We start from the raw sequence: 16,966 nt of genomic DNA on the forward strand, positions 1-16,966 counted from the left end.
ACTGTTCTTTTTTTTGTATGTTTGAAAAGTTCCATAATAAAATGTTTTGTTTTAAATGTCAGTCTTTTGATCATGATTTAGTATTTTCCCATTCCCCCCTACCAAATATTTCTCTGTGTTATGGGACAAAATCCCAGTCGTCTCTCACTAGTAGCTGCTCTGGCAACAGGTATAAAAATCTATTGTTTGGTTTAGAAAAAAAAAATAAAGGCTCGAACTTTGAAGTATGAGAAGAGAAACTCAGATATCTACTTTGATATTTCATACTATCTCAGCTCAGTAAACAATTTCAGAATTAGACCCACTGAGACAAGGAAGGGGAGTGCCAGATAGACATTACCATCTCCATCATCACTGGGCAATGGTGCAGGCACTTAAGAAAGAATTCAACTGTTGACTGAGAAAGCATGACTCTGGTAATGCAGAAGGTGGAACTCTCTTTTGGGACAAAGTATGTTTCCCAACCTTCTCCTTCTCCCTGTTACACACACGTAAACGCTCCCCAAGAGAGGCCTGGATCAATAGACAGCAAATTAAACCACTTAGCCTGGAAGTAGTGGTCTTGCTAGAACCAGACTCTTGGGAAAACTCTTGGAAATTTCCATTCTAGAATCTTCCTATCTATACGAATTGGTAGATTGAAGCATAATCCAAAGGTTTTTTTAAAAATTTTTCTCGAGGGAGGGCCTGTTTCCAAATGGCTTTTCAACACACATAAGATAACCCAGATAGGCACAAGGGGAAGGAGGCAGGGTCCAGCATCAGACAGATTCCTGGCTTTACCGGATTTCCTGGAGGCAATGGAAGTGCAGTGGCCACGTGATACCCCAGTTTCCACATCTATCAAGTGGTGACAATAGAGGTTACGGGGATTAGATAATACAATGCATAGGAAGTGCTTAGCACAGTAGCTAATACATTGAAAACACTCAATACATGGGTTTGGCTTTTGTAAATTATTTGATTGTTTACCACATCTTTATATGCCAGCTACATTTTAGCATAATCCAGACAAGCTCACTCGCCATTCAATCCAAACCCCTTGTACAGGGAAAAATGTGTTTCCAAACACAAATATAAACTCATTTTATTACGCTTTTGAAATAAGAAAATATGAGCATAAATATCTGATCTACTAGTAAAATCACAATCTGAAAAAAAAAAAAGGCCCAATGGTACAGTGTATCAATAGAAGTTAGCTTCTTTGCTTTTCTACTCCATTTCAAAGTAGAGCTCACAGTGATATGAAGAAATATTTAAGATGCAGAATCATCCTACCACAATTTTGTTCTTGATTCCACAAAACACATCATTCCTACGAATCTCTCCCTTTTGGAAAAAACAGTATAGGCACATGGAACCTTAACAGTAAAATTTTGTGGAGATACAATGGTGGAGTCTAAGATCTACATTTTCCTTGCTGGTTTTCTAAAATTGCGCTCCAAATGGGCAAGTAAAATACAAATTTATGCATGTAGAAAGTAAAAATATCCCAAATACTTTAAACAAATTTTTTAAAGCTCTGGTTTCTATACTCATGTTTCAGGAACACTTATAATACTTCAGAGAAATCATATTGCAGAACTTGAGAACGAAAATTTTACTCTGGCTGCTAGGAAAAAATATGTCTAGGAATATTTAGAACTATTTATATTTCAAAAAATCTTTAGGCTTGAAGATTCAAGAAACGATATCTAGTATAAAGTGCTATTCCAAACACACATAAGTTCATCATAACTTTGACTTTTTACAGATATTTTCCAAGTATTATTTGTAGATTGCAAATGATCTAGTAAGTGGGTTCAAAACTTAATTCTTGAGCTAAGTAAAAAGATAACAGGCGACATTCAAATTTATCTTTGGAAAGCAGCAGTGAAATATTACAGTTTTCTTCCATTAAATCAAGTCAGTATTTCATTCTGAAAGCAATGTATTAATATGCAATTTTATGAAATAATCCAGTTATAGGCGAAGACTCTTGGTGAACACGCTTCGTCAACCTAGGATCCTCCTAGTGCCGACCAGGCATTTGTGAGACCGCCTGAGGGACAATGGATTAAATGGCCTTTAGGGTAAAAATATTTCTTTCAGGTTCAGATTTAAAATTTCTCTATAATTAAAATCCTTTCTCAATTGTGTAATTTTCTCCTAATTTACAGGTATGACACGATTTGGCGATTCAGGGCTATCACTCTGTGGATTTAAAAGCGGTTGGAGACAAGCTGGAGGCTCTGGCCTTTCTCTTCTCTTTGATACCCTCCCTCTGAAGAGTCAGAAATTGTCCCAAACTATAGGAAAATAGAGTACTTGAGAATGAGTAAACTATTCTAATCCAAGGAGTGAAGGTACGTGAAAGAGTTCTATGAACTGTAAAATACCACACCTCTAGCCTTCTTAACCTTCTCCTCCCTCTCGCCTGAACAAAGCTCTAATTAATGAGAGGGCTAGGATGCTGAGGTTAACCCCTGAAGCCTTCTCATTCATCTGGAGAGGCCCGTAAAGTTTCGAACGATTATCCATCAAGAGATAAAGGGCAGTGGACACTGGAACAAGAATTAACACAGGCAGAAAGGAATCTCACCTCTGGAATATCTCTAGAACAATCTTTTTCAGGCAAACCTCCCTTTTGGGTAATGATGAACCTAAATGTCTGGTCTGAAAAGAAAACTCCCATCAGACCCCTGCTGATTTGAGAATTCAATTCCTGCCCAGTTGGAATACTGCCAACATTTTTCAGTTCCTAACAGGAATGTGTGTGCAAGTTCAATAAAAGCTTTGTTTCTAAAGACGTGTTGGTGTTAACATTTCAGGTGAGACTGAGGAATCACCCTTGTGACTTGGCGTATTCTGCTACACTCATTATTGTATGTGATAGGAACAGAGGTGAGGGCCGGGCCAGAGGTGAGGGGCTCAGTCTTAGGAAGAAGGCTTTCAGTGGAGGTGGACAGGTGAAGATGCCAACCCTTCCTCACAGTGGAGATTCTCATCAGGGCTTTAAACAGAGTCGTTGAAGAATATTTTAGATTCTTCAAAGGGCAGTGATTCATACAGAACCCCTTCTCCAAAAAAGCATAAAGTAAGCTCACCTACACGTCATTGTTTCTCTTTACCTTCTGACTGAGGAAGATGGAGGGCCAGAGAGTTGGAGACAAAGCTTCCCAATGTCATCTTCTTTGGTCATGCCTTGAAATTACCCCCAATTACCACTAACTGCATCAGCTATGTCCTAACATTCTCCACGGAGTGATGCTCATTGCCTGAAAGATGTGAGTTCAATTGTGAGTACAAATCCCAAATGAGGAAACTCTGAGCCAGTCCAACGTGCTTTGTTATTTGCTATTTTCCCCTATAAACGCGTTAATAAAACAACAATAATAATTTCCTCGGAAGGCAATGCTTCTGCCAAAATAAAATGCTTCAGAGACACACACGGTCTGGTGGTCCCACCTCTCTCAGCCCTGGAGATTCCCAGGCTCCAGGCCACTGGTCATGTGGGGTTGTAACCAGACACTGCGACAGCGACAGATTCCTCATCTTTGTGATCTAACTCTTTTGCTACAGAGTAAGCCACCGATCCATTGGTCCATAGCTGCAGCTTCGGATCAGACTCTTTGGCCAGGAACTGCAGCTGGGTTTTTTTCATCTTCTTTACAAGTCTAGCAAAGCCAAGCAACACAGAACTAAATATCATTGAGAATCCACAGAGCAGAAAGGCTGCAGTGTAGCTGCCCGTCGTATCCACAAGCCATCCTGTAATAAGCAACAGCGAAATTACATTGTGGAGTTGACAATTCAATTATTTACCTACTCTCAAATCTAATCATTTCTTTTTTTTTTTTTTAATGTTTAATTTTGAGAAAGAGAGACAGAGAGACAGAGTGTGAGCAGGGGAGGGCAGAGAGAGAGAGAGGGAGATAGAATCCGAAGCAGGCTCCAGGCTCTGAGCTGTCGGCACGGAGCCTGACACGGGGCTCGAACCCACGAACTGTGAGATCATGACCTGGGCCGAAGTTGGACACTTAACCAGCTGAGCCACCCAGGTGCCCCAAATCTAATCATTTCGAAGGATAAGAACAATAGATTGCTAGCACCACCATTATAATTTTGACATGAGAAGCAGATCTAAAAATATGGTGCAGCAACTGAAAATGCATTGTTTTCTAGGAAAAGTTCTTAAATGGATTGTCATCACTAGGTAAAGTGTTTGGAGGAGTGTCCCATTCTTAGTAATCGCACAAGAAACATTGTTATTAATCCTAGAAAATATGGTAGAAAAGATAAAAATAGCATCAAATTATTGATGTTGGGATCACTTATCTCTGGTGTTAAGAGAATATAATTGTACCAAATGCTGGTAGTATTCCCAACACCCACATACCGTCTATCTTGAGTGACATTAACATGCTCCTGGATATAGAAGAATCCAAATTTTCGGCTAGATCCAGTCATTGTACCCCATACAGTGAAAATCAGAACTTTGGGCCATCTTAGATGCGGCCAACGCAAACTTCACAAGATATCATTCTGCAATCATGGCTTTTTTTTTCTTCTTTTCTTTAGCTCCTTTTGCAACAAATTAATCCCAATACCAATTCCCGCTCTAAATTTTGAGGAGAACCAGGGCATATGATATGCAAAATATGGGCCACAATGATCAGAGAATCGATGGCATCAAATTAGACCTTGGCAGGCAATTATTTTACGATTAAAAAGTTATTTAAAAACTCCTCTAAACTTCTATGCCAAGAAAATCCTCTGGAAAAGTATATGATTTTTCCTTTCACCCACTTCATTAGTCAAAAACGGTATGCAGAAATTGTTACAAGCCCCACAAAGTTTCCTGTAATTCAAACTACTCTCGAATATTTTAGTTATCCTGTGATTTGCTTATGCATTTCTGTAGCACCAAACAAAAGAGACTGAGTAGAGAGTTGTCATTTTAACGGTAATTAAATAAGAGAAGTATTATGGTAAGAACTTACACCCTAATCCTCCAATGCCTGGCAACAAGAATGTCTAATTTGCCAAATGAAGGCCATGGATCAAAAAAAAGGATCCAGGAATCCAAATTTCATTTATGCACTATGACTTTTTAACTGAATTACACTGCTCCCTCCAAGGTTGGTACACACAAAAATTGGCTACCAAGGGAGGATGGGGGGACGTTTTGGGGGCAGTTTCCAAAACATGAAGCACTAAAAAGATGGTCCTATATCACAGAATTTAAACTGACCAGGAAATTTTTTAAATGTTTATTTAGTTTTGAGAGAGAGAGAGAGAGAGAGTATAAGCAGGGGAAGGGCAGAGACAGAGGGAGATATAGAATCTGAAGCAGGCTCCAGACTCCGAGATGTGGGCACAGAGCCCAATGCAGGGCTCGAACCCACGAACCATGAGATCATGACCTGAGCTGAAGTCAGAGGCTTAACTGACTGAGCCACCAAGGCACCCCTGACCAGGAATTTTTATCTGCAGCTGTGAAACAGCCACAGTTTCCCCTAGTTGGCTGCTTTAGCAATGGCTGGGTTTGGAAATCATTCTATAGTTTCACTATACGCTAACTAATTTGGATGTAAATTAAAAAAAAAAATAAAATAAAAATACTATCCGTAGTCTCTTAAGAATATAGGGCCCCTTTGGCTCCTTTGGCTGGCACTCAAGACCCTCCACTATGACACCCACTTACCATTTCAGCCTCACTGCCCACTCTCCCCAAGTGGAATCCTGTACTCCCTCCAGACTTCCCTCTGAATGTGCCTGACTTATTTATAAGCCTGAACAGCTGCTCCATTCCATTCCTCCCATCATTAGTGTGGAATGGAATCAAGACCCTAATTTTGGACTTTTTCTTTCCAAGTAGGCTAAAGTCTCCACTTGGCTGGAAGAAAATGATAAAACAAGGATACAAGTGAGCCCATGATACCTCGGTGGCTCTTGAATCCCTTCCTCTTTCGCTCTTCCCAACTTAACTTCCAGTCCCCATTGTCTGTGTGCGAGTTGACAGTTTTCACATCAGTATGACAAACAGCAGAGGTGTCGGGGGGATCTCTCTGGAAACTTACCTGCGATGGGTGGGCTCACCAAGTACGGCACTGCGTGAAGGAAGTACACCACACCGAGGGCTGATGACAAAGACGTGGTCCCTACTATTTCTGCAGTCACTACTGGGATCAGAGTCACGTAGGCACCATCAAAGTAGCCAAAGGTACAAGAGAAAGGCACGAGCAGGGGAAGACTCTGGAGCATTGGGAGGCAGAGATAGCAAAGCCCATCCAGTCCCACGGCAAAGAGGTAGCAGACATACCGGTAATTCTTCAGGCACCTGTGGATTTGAAGACCAAGAATGAGTGCAGAATGCACAGCTTCTATCAAAGAGCTTTGGAACCATGGCCATGCAGCGATAAGCACTGCAGTTATTTATAGAGAAGGCTTCCCGTTATCCATGTCGTCTACCTATCTTTCTTTTGGTATAGGAACACACAAGACTTCATCTTCCCAGGAAACATGGTGTGGCACAAAATACGCTCTAAAACTAGAAAGACGGAAGTCTGAATCCAGTTCTGTCACCTACTAACTGCTTAACTCTAATCTCCATTTCTTTAAGCTGTATAATGGGAAGGTTACCTATCCCATACGGTCACCCTAAGCATAGTTGTAAAATAACAAGTCGAGTGTCAGGAGACTATTTTCTAGCCGTCTACCATATTAGATGCTTTCAGGTACGTCACCCATTGGTGTCTGCTACGTCATATGTGGTCAATAACCCAAGTTACACAAGGGAGAAGCTAGAATATGAAGACATTAAAATGACTGGCCAGAGATGATGTCAGTCTTGTACTAGGACTAAGTGTCATTTTCAAGACCTCCCCAGTGGTACTTCTGTTACCTTTTCCCCCTATAGCTCCAAACTCATCATTGATACCAATTATTTCAAAGACTCGGTACAGTATCAGCCCCGGCCATTTATGCTTTACAAATGTTTTTCAACCCGCAGTCTCATTTGAGCCTCACAAAATGCTAAGAGGTCAACAGAAAAATATTGCACTCGCCTGTTTTACAGATGAAGACCCCTGAAGATCTGAGGGTCACTAATTTTCCCTAGGTCACAGGGATAGTAAGGGGCAGAGCCAGCAGAAGAACTTAGGTCTGGTATAGCCCCTGAGCAGAGATGCCTCTATCAAACCTACACTGGGGCTGCTTCTTGTGGTGTTAGTGGTCAAGACAGAGACCCCAGCTCTTCCCGCTTTTCCTTAACCATTACATTTGGAATTAACTTTAAATATTATACTCATAGCACTGGAGAATGGCTGTTGGACACTGAGTAAGTACCGAAGACATAACATGTGAGAAGCCACATGATGACTGCTCTCCCAGGTCACAGCTCGAGTGTGAAGAGAATCTGAGTATCTCACTCTCCTTCAATCCAAGCAGTAAGCATTAGCTTAAGAAACTACCTAGTAGATTTGTTACAACTTGGGTTTCTAAGCCTAAAACCATACTTAAAGTATTTGCTATCCGCATGGTCAAACACAAATGTGTGGCTATAAATAATGTGTTAGTTTTGCACCTAATCTCCCTGCCTGGACTCAATTCTGTTCCTCTCTCCACTTCCAGCCAGCCTCTGTGTTTTTTGTTTGTTTGCTTGTTTTGTTTTGTCTTTAAACTAAAACCGCAACACCCAGCCTGAGCACTGACTTGACTTCGGATGGAATGAAATGTGTCACCAGAACTTGTGCTTACCACAGGTTTCTGCAATTTAGACTTACCCATCATCCTGAACCGTCTAGAACAGAGGTTGGCAAACCATGGCCAAATCTAGATCACCACCTGTTTTTGCACCAAGCGTTTTCTATTTCTGAGTGGTTGGAACAAAAAACCAAAAGAACAATACTATTTCAACGTGTGAAAATTATCTGGGAAATTAAAATTTCAGTATCCATAGTAAAGTCCTACTGGAACATAGCCACTCTCATTTCTTCACATATTGTCTATAGTTGTTTTGTGCTACAACAGCAGAACTGAATACTTGTGATCACATGACCCACGGAGCCAAAAACGTTTACTATCTACCTCTTTACGGGAAAAGGTTTCCAACCTCTACCTAGAAGAAACAGCAGGGGGGTTGCCCTCAGATACTGAAAACTCATTGACGTCACTCAGATGTGGGTTTTGTACAGGGTAAGGGGATGAGGGGGATCTCAAAGCTGGGAGTCCCCTGGTAGGGCGCCGACTGTGGTTTCACGGATTTTACCTTCTGTCAGTTAGCCATCCAAATGTGATATTGCCAATAATGTCAATCACCCCGAGTATGGACATAAGGAAAGCAGCTTGCTGGTGACTCACTCCGACACTCAGAGCATAAGGTACCAAGTACACAAAGAGAGGGCTGCAGCCGTAAGCCATGAACAGAACAGAGATGGCTAACACAACGAAGTCTGACATCAGTAAAAAACTGTATTCCTGTTGCAAAGAGCAACAGAGGCAGGTCTGCACCCATTTTTTAGTCAAAGTTGCACAGGGAGACACTCGCTTAAAGTCTTGTTTCTGAGTTCTACAGATGTGGTCCTGCTCTGGAGTTGTAGGGTCCTCTTTCAGAGTAATAGGCCGCATCAAGGCGCCGCAAACACAGAGATTCAAAACGAAGCCCCCAAGAATGAGTAACGCTCCCCGCCAGGAAAACTGTTCAATAAGGAGTTGAACCACCGGAGCCAGTATGAAGGTGCCAATGCCACTTCCTGACATAGCGATCCCGTAAGCAAGGGCCTTCCGTCTGCTGAAATATTTGCCAACCATGGCAATAGCTGGAGAGTAACAAAGTGCAAATCCGAGACCTAAGGATGAAGAGAAGTAGATGAGTTCTGGTATACCGTGAGCAGCCGATGAAACAAAATATTTCAGGATAAACTTATTTGGATTAAAGAGAATCTGGCCTTCTGTCAAACCCTTTTAAAACTATTTTCTACACCAAGCTGAAGAGGAGTCTCCCTGACCAGTCATTCACAGTTTGGGAAGCATAGTGTGTGTGGATGGATGGATGGATAGATAGATAGATAGATAGATAGATAGATAGATAGATAGATATCTACAGATATCTATATCTATATCTGCCATATTTTTTTAAGGTTTGCTTCCAAAGCCATATTTTTTTAAGGTTTGCTTCCAAAGAAGAAAGTCATATATATAGATATAGATATAGATAGATATATGAAATGAAATATATTTTAATATATGAAATATTAAAATGAAAGGAAGAGCTTAAAAAATCATTACACGAACTGAATTTGAATTAACTAGAAAATGAAGATAATGCTGACCCAAGAAACTTATTCTCCCCACCCAATACCTCTTTTTATCTTAAATTATCCAGAGGATTACTTCAACTCTTCACTGCCTATGAAAACACAACTCTGATCATCTGGACCACTCATGGAATTTGGGTTTAAATAGCATATATGACCCCATGAAAGTTCCAGAATAATTTCACATAATGGGGAAACTTCATGCCAACTTTGTGTATGAACACAGCATGTACACATAGTAACCTGAACATATTCCTTAAAGTCAGCAGAAAGCCTTTTAAGGATTTTCAGTTTCTATTCCTTTTAAGTCAAGAAAATCTGAAGAGTGTAAAACCTTGAACTCATAGCATCTAAATGGAAAAACAGAACGACCTTCGGCTCCTATTCCCATCCGCAGTGCTGGGTGACCAATGATCCAGATTTGCCTGGACTGATGGGTTTTCAGGATACGAGATGTTCAGTGCTAAGACCAGGGCACTCCTTGGTAAAATGGGATGACTGGACACCTAGCGGTTGGGACTTTTGGGTTACATGGAACAGATACCTTTTTTTTTTTTTTTTAAGCGGACAGAGCCAGATTTATAAAATCACTAGGAGATTATGTCCTTCATTGACCAGATCATGCTACCCCTACAGCCCAGACTGAGTTAGTGCTATTCCACATTCCTTTGAGTGATGGGGCAAAATGCCACTCCAGTGCCACCGAGTGACCCCACCTTGATGCTATGCAGTGCCCTTAGGTATGATTTATGGGATGCACATAGATTACTTCCCTTCTTGCAGGGTTCGTCATAATTCTCTAAAGCATAATTCCATCACATTGAGAGAGAATGCATAATGTAAAAATCTTCACAATAAGGGGCTTTCTTTTTTAAATTGTAAACCCCCATTTATTGGATGATGCTCCTCACTCACTATAAAGCAGGGACAACTCAGGTCGAGCGCAGATAGTGTTTTGGTGTCTCAGCAAAGATGTTGGGAGAATGATGACTGCTGAAAATTTATGGTGCCCTGGCTAACATCTCATTGCTTCTGAGTACAGAATCTCAGCCATCCACTGCTACCAGAGGGGAAGCCGGAAATCACTTCTATCATGTGGCTGAATTGAAGGGTGATACATTTTCATTCCAGGAGTGCAATCAATTGCATTTCCAGCTCTTTTAACTGCTAGGTAGGTAGACATAAGCTAAGTCAACTAAATTATGCAACTATGGGGCACCCAGGTGGCTCAGTTGGGCGTCTGACTTCGGCTCAGGTCATGATCTCACCGCTTGTGGGTTCGAGCCCCGGCTCTGTACTAACAGTTCAGAGCCCGGAGCCTGCTTTGGATTCTGCGTCTCCCTCTCTCTCTGCCCCTCCCCTGCTCATGCTCTCTCTCTCTCCTTCAGAAATAAATAAACATGGAAAAAATTTTACGTTATGCATCTAACAAGATGACTATTTTACGGAATACAGTTCTGTTGATTGCTTGACAACACCTGAAGGGGGTGGGGAGACAAGCGGTACAAAGAGCCCTTACCTGTGAGAACTCCCAGAGTGAGGTAGAGATGCTTCAGACTGGTGGCAAATGAGCCCAGGATGAGACCAGTCGATGCAAGCAAGCCACCCAGCATGATTCCCACTTGACAGGATAAATGGTTACTGACGACACTCCCAAGTGGAGCTTCAAAAACAATAATAAATAGGTTCAGCAGAGAGGCCTTGAGGGCACTGTGGAAAGGCTGTGGTGTTGCGTTGACAGAACAGAAAATGGTTGACCTTTATGGCATCAAGCCCGTCTCGCTCATTCCACATATTTGGAAACTGAGGACAGAGGAAATGACTTGTCTATGGTCACACGGAGAACAAGTAGCAAAGCTGGAATTAGGATCGGTTCTGCTGAGTTGCATTTCCGTGTGCCCTCCGCTTCTCCATTCTATTATAGTCATAATTCCAGGGCTCGGGGGTGCTTTTAAAATAGTGAAATAGCTCCTTATTTAAATTACATGCCACTTACACAGGGATGTGGCTTGTATGTTTCACATAGTATTAATCATGCATCATTAGCAATAATTATCACAGTTAACTAGTAGGGAAGGAAAGTAGGGAAGGGAAGGCAACACTGTGTGGCCAGTAGTGTTGTGCAGGAAAAGGCCAAGGAAAAAGACCATTCCACAATCTGGTACTGTTTTCGGCCTTTAGGAAACCCTGTGGATGAGAAATCAAAATCCAGAAAATCTAGGAAAATGCCTCACATCCGTAGTGACATTTGGGTTGGCCTCACTCTATTTGTGGTTTAACAATGTGTTATAATTGTGCCAGCTTTCAGGTTTATAGAATATTAATTAAGCTGGAATAGACCAAGGAGAAATTGAAGTTCAGGGGACTATGACATGTCCAAGATCACCAACAAGTATAGCTCAGGGCACCTGACACCAAGTTCAGGGTTATTTCACCCTGTTACTCTGTCTCCTTGGGCCTCCCAGACTGATGGCAGAGGAGACATGGGGAAAGCATGAGAATTCTTTCTATGGAACAACTCATGCTGAGCAGTATTCCTAGTACGAAGATCAGAAGAGCAAGTTCTTCGGGTATCTGTGGAGTATAATTTTGTATCGGTCAGGTTGAAACTGGGGCCCGACTCAAATGTACGTGACAGAACCAGCCGTCAGCCTGATGTCTCCTGCCTAGTTAAAACAGTGGCAGTGTGTCTATATAATCTCTGGAGAACAGGAAGGAGCAAAACTCCCAAGAATATATCTAATTCTCCAGGCTGCTGCCGCTATGGCTATTGGAAAGTGACAAAACTTACACTAAACTCAATGAAAAGTGCCCCCAGTGGGTGTCTGCAGCCTCTTCTCCATCTCCTGACCTCAACTAGTGTTGCCAGATGAGCAACATGGAAACTGGTACATGGAAACTGGATCCAACAGGCCTCAAGTCCTTGCATGGCCTCCAGTCCTTGAATTTTAAAATGCTGCATCTAATACGACCCAGCTTTATCACACAGTCACTGTGATCCTGTTGGTCACCGAAGGCCATTTAGTCCTCTTCTGGGGATAATAAATATTCTCCAAAAGATAACAGTGAGGGAAATGAGTCACCTGTGTCATCTGAGAAAGATAAACATGGCTCACTTGGCATGGTCATACAAAGGCTGTGACTAATAACATGACCCTGAAAACCAAGTGATAGTCTTCCTGATTAAAAAAACAAACAAAACAAACAAGAAAACAGGGTAGAAAACCCAAAGATATTATTTTCTGATCCCTTAAGACCTTCCAGGGTTATCAGTAGACAGAGTCAACTTAGCCTTCTCATGAAACGTGCTCTTTGTCCCAGAACTGCTCTCAAATTTCTCCCAACAAAGGAAATACATTTCAGCACAATTCAACTGATTCCAGAGTATGTCCATTTTTTTTTCTAAAAATAAGTATGAATCAGTACCTAGAGTGGAATCAGTTGATGTTATTTATAAGTTATTAAATAATATGGGATTTCCTTTTTGCCACAAGACATGGCCTGAAGAGATAACAGTGGTTTTTTTTTAATACTAAGGATTCATTTAAATGAAATGATTAAATGGGTCTAGACTGCAAATAGATCATTCCAACTTGTCCCAATCTCAGAAACTCTCTAAGACATTCATTTAAGAACTTTGGTTTAAAACGTTCGAAAAGAAAAATCTCAAGACTAGCGTTCCTCTACGACATAGATGGATTGAGAGATTCCATGGATTTTGAGACAACTCTGTATGTCCTCTGTAGTACCCTTGGGGTTTCCTGAATGAAATTATAGTGACGGTGAACGTGCTGATCACATGACTGTACCATCCTATCCTTCCCTCATACTTCTCTAAGAATGAAGGTTTACCCATGAAAAACAAAATCCATGAGCCATATTTTGAACCTCCGGGAAGGGAACAGAATAAGAACAAGATTTCTTGGCATTTGCTTAAGGAGATCATATAGGAATGGCTCATAGTGCGATCCAATGACCGTTTTCATGACTGGAGAATGAGGGACCATAGCATTTAGCAAAGAGAGGTCAAGCATATACTGTATGGTTAACTGTTTCCCAAATCAGGATGAGTCCTGTGAGGTCCAGCACCCTATCTCTATATGGGAGCACCAAATAGTATGCCTTTTTGAGAGTGTCAATCACCTGTTCTATCTGCCCTCAGCGAAGACCATTAATTCCAAGGGCAGGTCTGGTTGGGTTTGGCTGAAGGTAGGATCAGTCTTTTCTTTTTATATAGTCTTAGCCAACTTTTAGCAAAACCCTTCTATTCATAAAAAGCTGGTAAACAGAAGCAGTGGAAGGCCAGTGTCACATACAGTTCAAGAGTAACCAATAATTGTCTAGCCCTGGTGATACTCACCACAGAGCATGGTCACACAGTCTACAATGGAATGGATCCAAGCTGTTTGTGCATAATCCTGAGTGAAGTATGTCTGGAACTCCACAAAAAAAATGGAAATACATCTGAAAAATACAGTGCAAGAATTTTATACAAAAAAAAAAAATGAATGAGCATGGATCAAAACCACAGTTTCAAATTCTGGTTCAGCTGGTTTAATTGGTTTTCAGTGGTACATTGCTGGACCATAGTAAGTAGGAAGTCAGAATGGCCCAATGGCTACGGAGCCACTCTAAAGGATGAGAAAGAATGTTCATCCACTAGAAGGGCTGCTGAAGCCAAGTGGATATGAGGATCACCACTGTAGGGAAGGTTTTACGGGAAATATGGCAGGTCAAAAATATGGGTTCTTTTTTATCTTCATATTTCACCAACATCTGTGACTTCTAAGAGGTTGATACACAAGTTAAAATTTGACAATTAAGAATTATACATCTCTCAGGGTGCCTGGGTGGCTCAGCCAGTTAAGCATTCCACTCTTGATTTTGGCTCAGGTCACGATCTCACAATTCATGGGATCGGGCCCCATGTCGGGGCTTGGGATTCTTTCTGCCCATCCTCTGCTCTCTCTCTTTCTCTCTCTCTCAAAAAAAGGAGTTCTACATCTCCTCTCCCAGCAATTTCAGTTCTAGGTTTTAACAAAAGGTAATAATCAAATGATGATAATAATAGTAATAATAGATACACATAAAAGGATATATTTTAAAGAACTATTTATAAAGGCCAAATATTGTAACCAACCTATTTGCCCATCAATAAGGGACTGGCTAAGTAAATTTTGACATCAATAAAATGAAATATTTTTAGGTGTTAAAAAATGATGATTTGATATGTATTTATTGATTTGGGAAAAAATTCACAATACAATGTTAAGTAAAACAAAGTAGTTTATATAGTAAAGGCTTATTTTGATAAAATCATAGTTCATATAAATAGAGAAAAAAACAAAAAGTACCCAGTCATTATATGTGAATGGTGACATTATAAATAATCACGAGAGAGAGAGACAGACAGACAGACATACAGAGACAGAGAAACTTTACACTGAAAAATTAATTAGGAAAAAAAGATGTAAGTGATTTTAGAGCAATGATTTGTATCACTGTACAAGTTTGAATGAATGTCATGCAGATTAGCAAGTTTCCCAATTCAGGGCAGGAGCTTCTAGTACTCGATTACAGCCAGGGAAGGATCAGGTCTTGGTGAGGATGAGATAGGAGGTCTTCTCTCTGGATAGGGCTACCGTCTAACCCATCATGCTTCAGCAGCCCGCAGTAACCTGTTATTTCTCTCCCCAGCCCCTTCCAGTTGCTGCTAGATGTGAAGGTGGGTGATGGAGAAAAAGATGGAGGAGAATCAGGTAGAACCAGGACAACTGTGTTAGGCAGGGCCAGCTTTCCCAGCGTGCATCCTCTGCAATCGCACAGAATCTGGCACTCAGAAGCATAGAATTGCAGCTGTCACGGTCTTAAAATTTCTAACACGTTCATCTCTGAATTCATGTTTTGTAAGTAAAGTCCAAAGGAGCAACAGGGCATGCACGCGAGCAGAGGAGATACACGCACCACGTGTGTTTGCGACTCTCCGCCTTCCCATGGACACGTGTGGTATTAGACACATAAACTCTGGTAGACTCACAATGTGTGGGTGTTGGGTTAGACTCAGAGTGTGTGCAAGTTATGTTACATTGACAACTGAGTAAGCATGGGGGTAGGGGGAGGAAGGCTCTCACTCCTGAGAGAGGCCATGCTTTCCTTTCAAATCAGAACTTGTTTCAAATGCAGAAAGCAAGCAACAGTGTTCTAGGAAACACAAAGCACTGAGGATTCCTATATCCTCTCTGACTCAGGTTATGTCTCTGTATTTTACTAGCCAACCACTTACGCTGAAAATCATGACATGGAGGAAAAAAGAAAGGTAGGGCTACCCACCATTCCTTTCCCTTTCCTTCTCTGTCTTCCCTTATTCATCAGGAAGTGGAAGATAGAGAATGTTGACAGAAAGTGAGTGCATCAAGAAACGAAGTGAAAACGGTGGAGGTTGTTTTGTTTTGTTTCGTTTTGGTTTTTGGTGCAGGGTTTCCCCTGTTCTGGTGAAAATGAAATACATACACGTGCCTGAGCTCCAGTGATTCTGCATGAGTTCAACGCTCACGTTTGTGTTCAAAACTGGGATTGCAGGATGTAAAGATGAAAGGTAAACTCATGCTAGTAAGAACACCGAAGAGCAAATTAAAAACTCCATGAAGGGGCACCTGGGGGGGCTCAGGTGGTTAAGCATCCGACTCTTGATTTCAGCTCAGGTCATGACCTCACAGTCTGTGAGATAGAGACCCACCTCGGGCTCTGCACTCACAGCGCAGAGAGCGCTTGGGATTCTCTCTCTGCCTCTAAATTTGCCCCTTGCCCGTGTGTGCACATGCATGCTCTCTCCCTCTCTCTCTCTCTCTCTCTCTCTCTCAAAATAAATAAATAAATAAACTTAGCCTGGGTTAGCCTGGGTTTCTCAACCCAAGTCCTACTGACATTTTGGCCATCATCTTTAACAAAGACAACTCTTGGTTTTAGGGGTTGTCCTGTGTATCATACAGTGTTTGGTAGCATCCCTGGCCTCCACCCCCCAAATGTCTCCAAACATTGCCCACCGTCCCCTGGAGGTCAAAATCAGCCTGGTTGAGAACCACTGATCTAATCTATGGTCAGGTTTTATTCTACCTTATACATAGCTCTCAAATGCCTCCACAGCTCTCCATTCCCCTTATTCATAATTCATGCCCATACCTCTCTCCTGGACTGCAGCCCAACCCTCCTAACTCATCTCCCTGAATTCACACTTGGCTGCCTTCTGTACATTTTATATGCAATGGTCAGTGACCTTACTAGAACACAAAAGAGATCCTGATGCTTCAAACTCTTTAACATGACTTCTGACACCCCGCAGGAGTTGACCCTTCTCAGTGTTTCCCCTAACCTACACCATGCATTCCTCATTTCAGCCAGACTGAACTTATTTCCATCACTTTCAACACACCACCCATACTTTTTCACACCTCTGAGCATTAAAGAGTTTTCTTCTTTTCTAGGCTGCTCTCTCAGCTGACCTCATTCTTGTAGTCTAAAGATAATAGTCAACTCCTCCAGGGGCACCTGGGTGGCTCAGTCGATTAAGCGTCAGACTTCAGCTCAGGTCACAATCTCACGGTTCAGGAGCTTGAGCCCTGCGTCGGGCTCTGTGCTGAGAGCTCGGCCTGGAGCCTGCTTCAGATTCT

At 41.7% G+C, this 16,966-nt stretch overlaps 1 protein-coding gene across 1 annotated transcript in view; it reads right to left on the reverse strand.

Moving 5' to 3' along the window:
• Nucleotides 1–941: 941 nt before the first annotated feature.
• SLC16A12 (solute carrier family 16 member 12) overlaps nt 942–16,966 on the reverse strand; it is a 30,027-nt gene continuing 14,002 nt past the window's right edge. The window contains 5 exon segments of the mRNA XM_053207787.1: nt 942–3,750; nt 6,063–6,322; nt 8,252–8,831; nt 10,819–10,962; nt 13,660–13,763. Coding sequence (XP_053063762.1) covers nt 3,488–3,750; nt 6,063–6,322; nt 8,252–8,831; nt 10,819–10,962; nt 13,660–13,763 — 1,351 coding nt within the window. The 3' untranslated portion in view covers nt 942–3,487.

Source organism: Acinonyx jubatus, chromosome D2, assembly GCF_027475565.1.
Source record: "Acinonyx jubatus isolate Ajub_Pintada_27869175 chromosome D2, VMU_Ajub_asm_v1.0, whole genome shotgun sequence".
Classification (NCBI taxonomy): domain Eukaryota; kingdom Metazoa; phylum Chordata; class Mammalia; order Carnivora; family Felidae; genus Acinonyx; species Acinonyx jubatus.